This window comes from Microplitis mediator, chromosome 3, assembly GCF_029852145.1.
Source record: "Microplitis mediator isolate UGA2020A chromosome 3, iyMicMedi2.1, whole genome shotgun sequence".
Classification (NCBI taxonomy): Eukaryota; Metazoa; Arthropoda; class Insecta; order Hymenoptera; family Braconidae; genus Microplitis; species Microplitis mediator.
The window spans coordinates 5348352-5360898 of NC_079971.1; the positions used below are offsets into that span (position 1 = coordinate 5348352).

Below are 12547 nucleotides of genomic sequence, written 5' to 3' on the forward strand. Positions count from 1 at the left end.
TAAAGTAAGACAAAAAAGAATAAAAAATAAAGGAAATGGTTAAATTTTTACTCTCATTCGATTAAGATTTCCAAGAATAAAAGGAGGTCGGGGTGGCAGTGGCAGGTTTCTCATCGTGCTAGCACACGGAAGACTCCGAGATGGGCGTCGGGGTGGCAGAGATCCGGATTTAAGGCGTCGTCCGTGAAAGCCCTCTAGAGGCGGTTGAGCTTGGGGTAGTTTAAGAGAAAGAGAAAATGGCTGGGGGTAGAAAAAGGAGGAATAAAGGGCTCGGGTATGAGGACAGAGAAAGAGGAGGTAAAATAGGGTGGTTAGGAGGGTACAAGTAGAGGGTGAGTTAGCTCTGGTACTCTCCCAACATAGACGTGTTAGAGTGTAAGTGCTAAGATCTCTGAGTGCATTAACATGCCTCCAAGGCAACTTGAATACAACCCTTCTTACAACTCAAGTTCCCCCGAAAAACCCCCGATCCAACCTTTCCTTAAGACTCTTTCTCTTACCAGTTGGGCATCCACAATTCCTACTTAATTATATTAAAAATCTTTTCTACAATTCTTATAAAAAAATAAAAAATTAATTCATTTTCGTTCCCCTCACTTAGAATATCTTAAACAATTTATGAATATTTTAACATAAATATTTTAAATATTTATCGTAAGTATGGTCTTTTTAATGTAAAATAACGGATTAAATGCTAGATCTAAGAAATGATAGACATGGGGCGAATAAAGTCTTGTAGAGGAAAGAATCTGCGGTAACTCGGCTTACATTATTTAGAGGAATCAAAAGAAATAGCAGTCAGAGAAGTATAAGGGCGAGGTAACAACGTCGCATGCTAATCACTCGACCCAGATTGAATAATGAATCAGTATTCTTTCCCTACTGTTCATCCCCCGGCTGCACTGACTACGTGACAGGTTTTTTATTACCCCATAGTAGTCTTACAAGGTGTCTGGGGCTTTAGTTTTAACCATAAAATTGCTAAATACAATTTAAAAACCCTGCACCTAAACCTAGATCTCGAGTACATCGTTTGTGATTTTTAACAGAGCATTTTAAAATCCAAACTACGATTTAGGAGCTAACGCGCGGGGATGAAAGACTCGGAAGCCACGGAATTAAGTAAAGTCTCTTGTGGGCTAACGCACCAGTTTTAGTCGGGATTCAAGCTTAGAACCAGGGAAAAGGATTCTTATTATTGCTCTTAAGGGATTACGCCCTCTAGTTTGCGGGACGCTCTTGACTGTAATAACAGGGCCCTCATCCTTCTCATTCCCATCATCTCTACCCACCAGCTTTCTCATCCCAGCTACAATACCGTCAGTCCTAGTATCTAAACTCAATTCTTGAATTAACGCGATCTACGATTCACTCACTGGCAAATGTAACAGCCCAATTCCTACCTAAGCCAAACATCAAATCGGAAGATCTCTTTCTCTTTTTTAAATTTAATCGTAAAAATTAGCTAACCCTCTTGTAGTTTTGTTGAGGATTTTCACAGAAAACAAGACATTTATAAACACCCACGAGATTAGATTTGTTAAGATAATGGTAAGGGGGTTAGAGACATCCCCTTTTAACCACAGCCACTGTACGTACACTCTGTACGGTTGAACCAGAGACACTTCCACCGTCTTAATCCGAAATATGACCTAGCAAGAGGCAAGTTACTATTACCCGCGAATCCACCCTACTACCACGCATCCTTGCTCAAACGTATAGCAGACACACTGCGTTAAAGACGTTAATATTATCTAGCAGTTCTCTCTAAAAGCGTTGAGCAAAACGTTAATCCAGGACCTAACTAGCTTGAAGCTCACAGTCAGAAATCACGGAATCAGAGATCAAAATTATCCGAGTGTAATTTCCTATCGAACGATCGGATAATAATTCAATGTAACGCCCTCAGACGAGACCAATTAAGAGGGCAACGAGTAGGAGGACATTAACTGGGAGTAACTCGAGTTAATTTACGCAAGTTAGCTCCCGTTACGAAGAAAATATTTGATATATGTGGTGGAAAATACTGTAGGTAATCTGTCACGGTATCGACATCTAGCCCTCTTTTTCCTTCGGCTCACGGTATACTGGGATCAGATCGTTGCAGCCCCTCAAGGTTTTCGGTGGCTACCAACCAGGACCGAGGGTATAGGAAACCTATTCCAGAATCCGGGTGAAATGGTTGGGGAATCAGTAGGTAGTAGAGAGAAGTCAATCCGCTTTGCCACCCGCTTACTGCAGAGTCCGAGACTCTGGCAATATAAACCGGGAGTTCTCTTTGCTCTGAAAGCCTCCCCTTTAAAACCAGCTCACCCCGAATTTTCATCCTCAAACACCCTCTCTGCTCAAGCACGGCTGATTAAACGCGCAACTACGTAACCTAACGCAAATATACTGTGTGCCCAGTCTCAACTTTCACGAATTAAACTCATCCTACGTATTTTAATCTACCCGATGAACCTTCGATTTTACCTTTACTTTCTTGCTCTTTGAATCATGAGACCGGGATCGGTCACTTTACGGAAATATTTATCGAACCTTTCGCTCTATAGACTCACCCGGACTTTATTCCGAGCTTTAAAATCATCCTCTTCTTTATAACCCACCCCTTCACTCCTTCTACTGGTACACGATACTCATCTGATAGCAGATCCCTCGAATTGGACGACGTCGTCACGTCGCGAGTTAGGTGCCCGCGTTCTTCTTTGATCCCAACTACTCTACCTCTACCTCTCGAGTTTACCCGACTCGAATTATTTGCCCTCTTAATTACATTTCGATCCGGGATTTCTCTATCTATCTGTCCAATAAATAGGAGCCTCGGATTTTATTTAACGACTCAAATTGTAAAGCCAAAGAAACATTTTTTTTCTTTTTTTTATTCAATTTACTTTTCTTGCTTGTCCTTTTTTAATTATTAATGTGAAGGCAGGTTATTTTTAATTAGTCAAAAATGCAATACCGCTTTCTCGAATAGTTTTTTATGAATTAATTTTTTTTTTTGCGCGATAAAAAAAAATTAAATCGCTCAGGTTGTCCCACAAAGTCGAGGGCCACTCGATGGGTGCGCACCTTTAATCAAGGAAAAAATGTAATATAAGCTGTAGTGCTCAGGGTGAGTGAGTTTTATAATAATGATAATGAAAAAATAAAACCGAGGAACACGACGAGCGACGAGGATAAAGAAAAGTCAGAGCTCGCTGGATTTTCGGGGAGTCATCGCGAGTCGGGGGTTGACGGTGCCGTGGTAGTCAAAAAGGGAGAGAGAGAATGAGGAGATGGAGATGGAGATGGAGATGGAAATGGAAAAATAGAGAAGGGGTGACTTGGAGCCGTGGCCACAGAGGGAAAGGAACAAAGGAAGTTATCGCCCTGGAATTTTTATGCCGACGAGACCCGAGGAATGCAAATCACGTGGGTTATTTTTTTTTTCACTGTTTTCCTTTGCTTTTTACTTCTGTCTCATTTTTTTCTATCCAATCATCCCCTTCCAATGAAAATACAAAAAAAATTTATTATTGTTATCATTATTTTTTATGTAAATAAATTATTTCTGGACAAATCGATAAATTTATGTGATAAAGGTTAGAGGTGAAAAAAAATAGTCGCGTGCTCGAGCCGGGGTGGAATAAATCGAATGGGTTATAAATCGAGGGTGAAGTGATAACTCACGCAGTGATTCGCGTGGAGAGTAAACCGAACCCAGAGCTCGAGCCTGACTCTGTCTGGTTGCTCTTGTGAGGACAGGTAGGGCTCTACCTGTTGCACACGATTCCGTTAAACGCGAGGGGGAGTTCGGAAGCGATAAAAATTCCAAATCGGGGTGAGTCGGAGGGCGAATCAATCGGTTGGATTGAGTGGAGAAAATAAAATAAAAAAAATCACCCAGTTTTTAGATTAAAAAAATCTACAGTGAGTTGTCTTCAGTTTTTCTAATGAAATAATTTTTTATGTCCAGGTGGATGAACGAGGCAGATCACCCGGTACGTCAATGCGACCTACACCTGTCGCAATCACCTCACCGTCCAGTCCAGAAGAGCCTGTCACACTGTAAGTCCATTTTTTAAATCCATTCAGTCTTCAAAAATTAACAAAAATAGTCCGGTCAAAATAGACATTTTAAATAACAAAAATCGGAAAACCGCCCCTGTGGGCCAGCCCAAAAACTTCCCGCTGTTTTTGAGCTCAGGGAGCTCGTAAACATTATTACTTGTAAAGTTTTGAGTTCTCCGAGCTCAAAAATTTGTTAGGCCGGTAAAACATACCTTTACTGAAAAATTATGGATGGAATGAACCGATTTGAACGTTCTTGGTGACAATCAAAAGGGCTCAACAAGACTTAAAACTGATTACATTTTGAGGCGAATCGAGCAAGTGGTTTATAAGTTATACGCAAAAAACCAAAAACAAAATAATTTTTAATTTTTATTCTTTGTATAACTCGTTAACTACATGACCGATCTACCCCAAATCTTATCAATTCTAAGTTTCGGTGAGCCCTTTCGATTGCCACCAAGTACGTTCAAATCGGTTGATTCGTTCCAAAGATATCGTTGGACAAAAAAAGTTTACACACACACACACACACACACACACACACACCCACACACACACCCACACACACACCCACACACACGGATGTCCATCTGGGAATAGTCAGACTAGCTTCCTAGGACCTCAAAATGTCGACATCTGATGAAAACTCGATTTTCGAAAATCAGACCGAAACCAAAAATTTGAAATTTTCTTAACGGGAAGTTGAAAACTCCGACAGAGCTTAATTTTGGTAGAAACCCAGGGTACACTAGTAGAAATAAAGTGCCAAGTCCCCATCGATCATATGTGTTAAAAGTTATTCGAGGTCAAAGCTAAAAATTTTCGGTTTTTTGGATTTTTCTCAAAAACGTTAAGTTTTATAAAAAATACAGCCCAGACAAAAATTGTAGATCTCAAATATTCCTTATACTTTATTCCTAACAATCAAAATTTTCTTACACTCTGTTAACTTAAGTTGTGGTTCCCAACAAATCTCATATGTTTTGCGCGTTGAAAAAGCCACTCAGACAAATTAGTCAACTCCCTGTAGTCTTGAAAATCCACTGGTTAAAATTTCCATTATTGTTCTTACACTAGCGTGGATTATTTATGCGCGTATTATATTTTTTTCCAAGACTACCAAGAATGGAAACAATATGTCAAGTGTATGCTCGGGGTGACTAAGGGTAGTTTCTTGTTGGTCCCGTCTGGTAGGTGTAATATCTTGCAACATAACTGTTGACTCGAGTATAATGATTTAAAAGTAACCCCAGGTTTAATTTATCAGATTGATGTAAAAAAAGGCGGATAAATTTCATTGATTTTACACCCTTACACCAACTTAGATTTAGGTATTTCTGCAGAATCACTGAATCAAGGGGATTGTAAAAAGGGCAAAAGGCTATATATATATAATATATAAGTAACACGCCGTCTGTTAGTAGGCTACGAAAAAATGCCTCCAGGGTGAGCAGTGATTTAGAGAAATTAAAAGTTTAATTCATGTTGGTTGGGGATTCGCGAGGGTTTGTCCGTCGTAACCTCCCTCTTGAGGCCCCCATTGAGAACATTCAGCTGAGAGTTTAAATAAAAACCAAGTTTTTGAAACCGCGGTACACTTACATCAAACTTTTCAGGGCAAGCAATCCGTCCTCACTCAAGGGGGTACCGGTTACTTTTATATATTTTTTTTTTACTTTATATATCTTACATCTTACTTGTCATTTTTATTTTTTCTTACCCTCCTAACTCTAATAAACCATCGAAAAATGAAAGCCCAGTCATCTAACTCATGATCTATTGCTTTGATAAATCACTTTTGATGACAAACATGACTACTTTTTTTTCTTACTAAAAATATTTGAAACTTTTGGTTTATTGTTTAACTGTTGTCATATATATGTACTTTTTAAGTTTTGAGACTCGATGACCTGATTAGTGAGGGGATGAATTAAAATAAAATCGATCGGGGTATGGGTAAAATTGAATGAAATTTCGATAATGGAATTGAATTTAGATGTATCCTTGTGAACCCGGTCATTGGTGCATTAAAAAATGATTAAGCTGTCAGAGTTTGAGAAGGAAAAAGAGAGAAGAAGGAATAGATGGAGAGTTTAAATGATAATTTATGATTTGGTGATAAATTTAAAGAAATGTTGTGAGATTGTTATAGCATCGGATACCCAGTATAAGTTGGTTCTTAAATCTCTCGGGCATTGCTTTTAGTGTGCGTATAGTACACAACCCACCAATAAATTCCCATCATCAGGTATACGCCTTTTAGATATAAATCATTTTAGAGTAAGTGAATCTGAATTGAATTAAATGAGTAAATATTACTGTTGGATAATGAAAAACAAAATTTTATATTTATTGCTATTAAATTATGATTTTATTTATTTTTTTCGAATGATCAATTTTTTGGCTGCGATTCTTACAGGAAATTATCGGAACAGACTCAAAAAATTTAATTCACTTGTCATATTTTTTAAAATTAAAATTGGACTATAATCAAAACCGCAAAAAATATGAAAAGTTTCGAGTATGAACAATAGAAATATTTTTTTTCTGATAAATTAAAGATAAAGTCGGGGAAAATGGGATACCGAAAATTGTTTTTACAAAATACTTGCACAGGAATTATTTTAAAAAATTTTAATTTCATTAGCAAAATTGACTATTAACAAATTATTAACAAGTATTCGTAGGAGAGGGAGGGGTAAAACGGGACACTTGAGGATTCAAATCCGTGAAATCTTTTTTTTTGTAATGATATTTAAAATAAATAGAAAAAACTTTTTGTCACGGTTAAAAAAAAAAAATTTTACGACGAAAATATTGGTTTTATAAAAAAACTTTTCAAACAAAAGTTGTAGGAAATTTATTTTTATAAAAAAATGTTTCTTATGGTTTTTTTTATACGACCAATATTTTCACCGTAATTCCAAAATTGAGATTCATAATGAATTATTCAAATTTTTGTTAATTATGAAAATCTTAATTTTGAAATTACGATGAAAATATTGGTCGCATAAAAAATCATAAGAGACATTTTCTCTAGAAAATAAAATTTCCTACAACTTTTATTTGAAAAATTTTTTTATACGACCAATATTTTCACCGTAATTCCAAAATTGAGATCCATAATGAATTATTCAACTTTTTGTTAATTATAAAAATCTTAATTTTGAAACTACGGTGAAAATATTGGTCGTATAAAAAATCATAAGAGACATTTTCTCTAGAAAATAAATTTACCTACAACTTTTATTTGAAAAATTTTTTTATATGACCAATTCTATTTTTGCAGGCAAAATGGGGTACCCCCGAAAAAATTTATTGAATTAAATTTTAACAAGAAAAATTCAAAATAATGCTCAACTATATTTACGAAAGTGGTTTTGAAACATTTGAAAAACAAATTTTTTTTACTAAATTTTTGGGGTACCTCGTTTTGCCCCCCTCTGTGTTCTCTATATCAGTATATAAAAATTTGAACAGCAAAAAAAATTAATTCAAAAAATTTTAAAATTTTCTCTTAAAAATTCAGATATAAAATTTTATTTGTTACAATGACTCGCTTTTGTCACACGACCTTTTCATGAATTTATTGTAATCGTAGTAAGGGAGTGCATGTGGGGTTGGCAAGCCAGCTTTCGAGCCCAGTATAAATGCATAAATACATGAGCGCAAGCCGAATTTCTCGAGGGATGAGACACGAGCAAGCTTGCGCTTCGCACATATTCATCTCATCCTTAACCTTTTTTACTTTCTTTTCTTCATACTTTCCACCCAACGATACGCAATATCGCAACAGCGAAAACACGGCTTTCCGAGGCATTATCCCACCCCCTTTAAATTTCCACTTCTCAGCTTTTCGCAAAAAAGCAGTTTCCATTATGCTTTTGAATTCTTACTTTTTTCGGTATCGTAATATTTTTTTACATACTTGTAAGGGCGGTTTACCGACAAGGTACTAGACGCTCGGGAATTTGGACAGTCTATACTGTAACCTACGTACCAACTGGCCGCAACAATTTACGCGACAATTAACCTTCCAAGTATCCAAAATATTCCAAGAAACATCCTGGCATATTAATCTTCAAGGAAAATATTGTAAAAATTTTTTCTATCCCCAATTAAATAATTAAATAAATTATTAAACATAATCGTCTGCACATGTTTGAATATTTTAGCCCAAATTGACCTAATGCAAATTATCATTAAATATTACAGTTTTTTTTAATATACGCGAAGTGAGGTCACCGATCAATTAATTACAGCTCATTAACATCTATTGAATATCTAATTAAACGTTGAGTAAAACACTTGATTATTATTTTAAATAACTAAAAAAAATTTTAACTATAAAAAGTCAATAAATTATTCAATTTACTAGAATAATTTATTTTACCTACTTTCCGTCATTTCTTTAATTTATAAATTGATTTATTGTTTTATTCAAATGTCTAGATAAAAAAAAATGAAACATTAAAAATGAATATTAATTTTTACGTGATTAACTGAAATAACTACACTGTCAAAATTTTTGATGTAAAAATGGCCCTCGAGAACTCTACATGTCTGAAAATTTCCACTAGCACAATTTCTTGTAAGAAGCAAAAACAATATTTCTTAAAGTCATTATTTCTCTTAGAGTACGTCTTGACCTCGAAAAAAAAATTAATTAGTATTCTAATGGATAAAAATCACCCTTAGAAAATTAAGTAATTGTTTATTATGCTAAATTTTTAATTCCAATCATTTAAAACAATGGTATAGAATATTTACTATTGCTAAGAATGCTATTGATGAAAGAGAATAATCGTACAATTTCATGACCATTTCTAAAATTATTTTCCGATATCGAAATTTTGGAAATTGCTACTAATAGCAAGTAGCAAGTAGCAAATAGCAAATATCAAATTCAACTCCGCCGTCCATCTTACGGCATTAAATAAATTAATATTTTTAATATTAACGTTTTTCAATCCAGAAATAGTCAGTTTTATAATTTTTTTTAATAGAATTACACTGAGACAATTAAATAATAGGAATTACTATCTAGTTATGGTAAAATTTCTACCATTAATCCGATAGTAGTGAATACTATCTAGATGATTGTATAAATCATCTAGATTGTAACAATTATTATAAACATGGTGAATATCACAATCTAGATGATTTATACAATCATCTAGATAATATTCACTACTATCGGATTGATGGTCAAAAATTTTACCATAACTAGATAGTAATTCCTATTATTTAATTTTCTCAGTGTAATAATTATTGGATGATAACTTCTGCAATAAATTTAGTAAGAGTTACTATCAGGATGGTAACAATTATAATTTCTGATGGTAACTGTTACCATCTGGATTATAAATATAACTATTTAGAATAATAATAATAATTAACTGTAGTCAACATATAGGATTGTAACAATTATTATAAATATGGAGAATATTACAATCTAGATGATTCATAGAATCATCTAGATAAAATTCACTACTATCGGATTGATGGTCAAAAATTTTACCATAACTAGATAGTAATTCCTATTATTTAATTTTCTGAGTGCATATAAACAATGAAATAAAATAAAAATAAGCCATATAGTTGGTTTTTATAAAGATATAAAGAGCTTATAAATATAACTGCAGCATCAGCTTAAAGCGAGTGAAAAGCGTAGTCGGTTTGTTGGCTATATAGCATTGTCTTGTTACTCTTATACACAAATATACAGTAAGGACTGTTACCATCACAAGCACATTTATGTCTTTCCGTTACTTGCGATCTGGTTCTCTAGCTCGACGTAGTCCTCGTTTAATTCCGAAAACCAGAGCTAATAAAAGCCCACAATTACCTCCGGTTTGGGCCATTTGTCTTGACAGGCGCGTCGTCTCATGCCCGATATAATTCACCCTGGCAACAACACATTGTTGCCTAATGAGGTGTAAAACATTCCGAGATATCTTGCTACTCCTGTCTACTGGGAATCCCTATTCTGTCTGGCTCCATCTACAGTCAGCGTCTCGAAACATTCCTCAGCTCTTTTCCCACTCACTCACTCACTTACTCACTCACTCTTTTACTATTTCGCAGCTCAAGTAAAATTCAATGTTTATTTCCTCTATTAAATAAATAAATAAATAAACAATAATGTTTATTTATTTTCATTTTCTCAGTGTCTTAGAAAGTTGTTTCAGTGATTTGCGAGGATAAAATCCAGCATCGACAGGCTACGCACGTGTTACGCCTTCAGGACCCGACCAAATCCGTGTTACACCTTACAAACAAGGGGAATGTGTTGCTAGTGTACTGAAACCTTAAGAAAAAAAATATAAAAAAAAGGACGTTATGATATATTTGTAATCACGTTACACGTTACGTGACCTTCTGTCCCAACTGTTTCACATAACAAACTAGCTCTTTTTTATTTTCATTCCCCGAACAATAAATATATTTTTATTGACATCACAATTACTTCGGAAATTTTTTTTAATGGTAAATTAATTTTTTCAACCAACACCCCGGGTCGAAAAATTTGATCGGTTTTAAATAAAATGAAAATTTGTTATTTCTATTTAATTTTACTTTTTATTTTTATTTAATTAACATGGAAAATTTAATCAAATTTTGCCCGTACTATTCCTTATTTAGACTGTTTTCAGACTTGTTTCCAATCATTTTTAGTCTATTTTTGGTCGCCTGTAGATCAAAATCATACTTTTTTCTCAAAATATTTTGCCTTCTTGTGCTTTTATTCAGACCAAAATTAGACTTTTTCTGCGTATTATTTTTTTTTTAGTCTGTTTTCGGTTGTCTTTAGATCAAAAACCGCTTAGAATTATCATTAAAATTTAAAAATAGATCAACTAAATCGTTTATTTGAGAAACCCCATAAGTCAAGAAATCAAAATTTTTCAGGAAACACAAAAAACATTTTTTTGGAAAAACTTGACATTAAAATAATAAATAAATAATTGAATACTATAATGTTAGCGTTTCTGAAAAAGATTCCAACAAGAAAAATTTAATTTTTTTACTGAAATTACTTAAAAAAATTATTTAAAGTTGATTGACTTATGGGGTTTCTCAACCAAACGGAAAAAAAAGTTATAAAATCATTGTTTCTTTAAATGTTTCTACTTAAATCATTTATTACACTGATAAAATAAAGTATTAAATATGTATTGGAACTCTGAAACTCAGAAATTACAAAAAATTATAATTAATTTAAACATTTTAATTAGTCATATAACAGTCAACAATAAAACAACATTTGAAAATAATTTCCCAAAAAGCGCGAATTTTAAATAAAAAATAAAATAAAAATATTTCTGTAGAACTAAAACTGCATATGTTCATTTAAGTCATTGACTTATGGGATTTCTCAATAAAATGAAATTGCTGTTATCCGGTTAATTTTTTTCAAACGCTGATTTGATGCATATTTTGATTGATTTCTATGGAGGGACATCCAAAGAATCCAAAAATGCAGGAAACCCAATTTCGTAAAAAACATAGGGTTTCTCAAATAAACGATTCAACTAGTTAAAATACTGACTAATTAGTCCAATCGCAGCCCAGTTACACTAAAATCAGATCTAATTTTTCGACCCGGGACAATTTTCCGATATCGAATTTTCACATTAAAAAAAAAAAGTAATTTTATATCTAAGGCGATGAAAATTTTAAAGTCGTATCTTGACCTCAATGAGCCAAAGGTCAGCTTCCTAATGGAAACTTTTCTATTTTTTTATAGACGAGCCCAGGGTAAAATGGGTCAGGTCAATTTAGAATTTCAAATAACAAAATTTTTTTTACAATCGTGGTCCATTTTACCTCAACCAGTATTTTTTAATTAAGATAACAAACACGAAACAAATTTGTCTAGACTGACTTACCCCACATTTTCTAAAAGCCGTAACTGAGTTTTGTTAAAAAAAATCTAGTTTATTACAAACCTATTTTATAATTTACTACCATTTTTTTTCTTGTCCTTTCCCTCGACGCCTACGGTTACGGTAGTTTCCATAGTAAGAACTAAAACATCCTACACATACACAAACATAAATATGTGTATATAAATATATACACCGAGTTATCTTACTCTTTTGCTGTAGGGTTGCTTCGGGTCTCTCTCCTAAATCATACTAGATTTGTTTGTGCAGATGCTGCGTGCGGTAGCGTCCTAGATAGCGTATAAGTACGATAACGTAATTAATAGATAAAAAAAAAACCAAATATTTTCCCAGCAGAAATATATCAAAAGCAATAAATAAAATTATAAAAACGAAAAAATGAACTGCTATCGATTAGGCCGTTTCATATTAAATTCTCGTCCTTTAAAATTTCATTTAATCCTCAGCCTCACGTACTCGTCTTTAGCTCCGAGCAACCCTTTCTAGTCCACCCTCAGCTCTATATAAATTCCCACTGTCCACCGAAATTCCTTATCTAAATTATTAATTCATAAAAATTATTTTTTGCTCCAAGCACTGGC

At 33.9% G+C, this 12547-nt stretch overlaps 1 protein-coding gene across 11 annotated transcripts in view; it reads left to right on the forward strand.

Moving 5' to 3' along the window:
• Positions 1-12547, forward strand: part of LOC130664387 (mucin-5AC-like) — a 324309-nt gene that overhangs the window by 273790 nt on the left and 37972 nt on the right. For all 11 annotated transcript variants that reach the window (XM_057464205.1, XM_057464214.1, XM_057464206.1 and 8 more), the window contains one exon: positions 3959-4050. In XM_057464205.1, coding sequence (XP_057320188.1) covers positions 3959-4050 — 92 coding nt within the window. The remainder of the gene's footprint in view (positions 1-3958; positions 4051-12547) is intronic.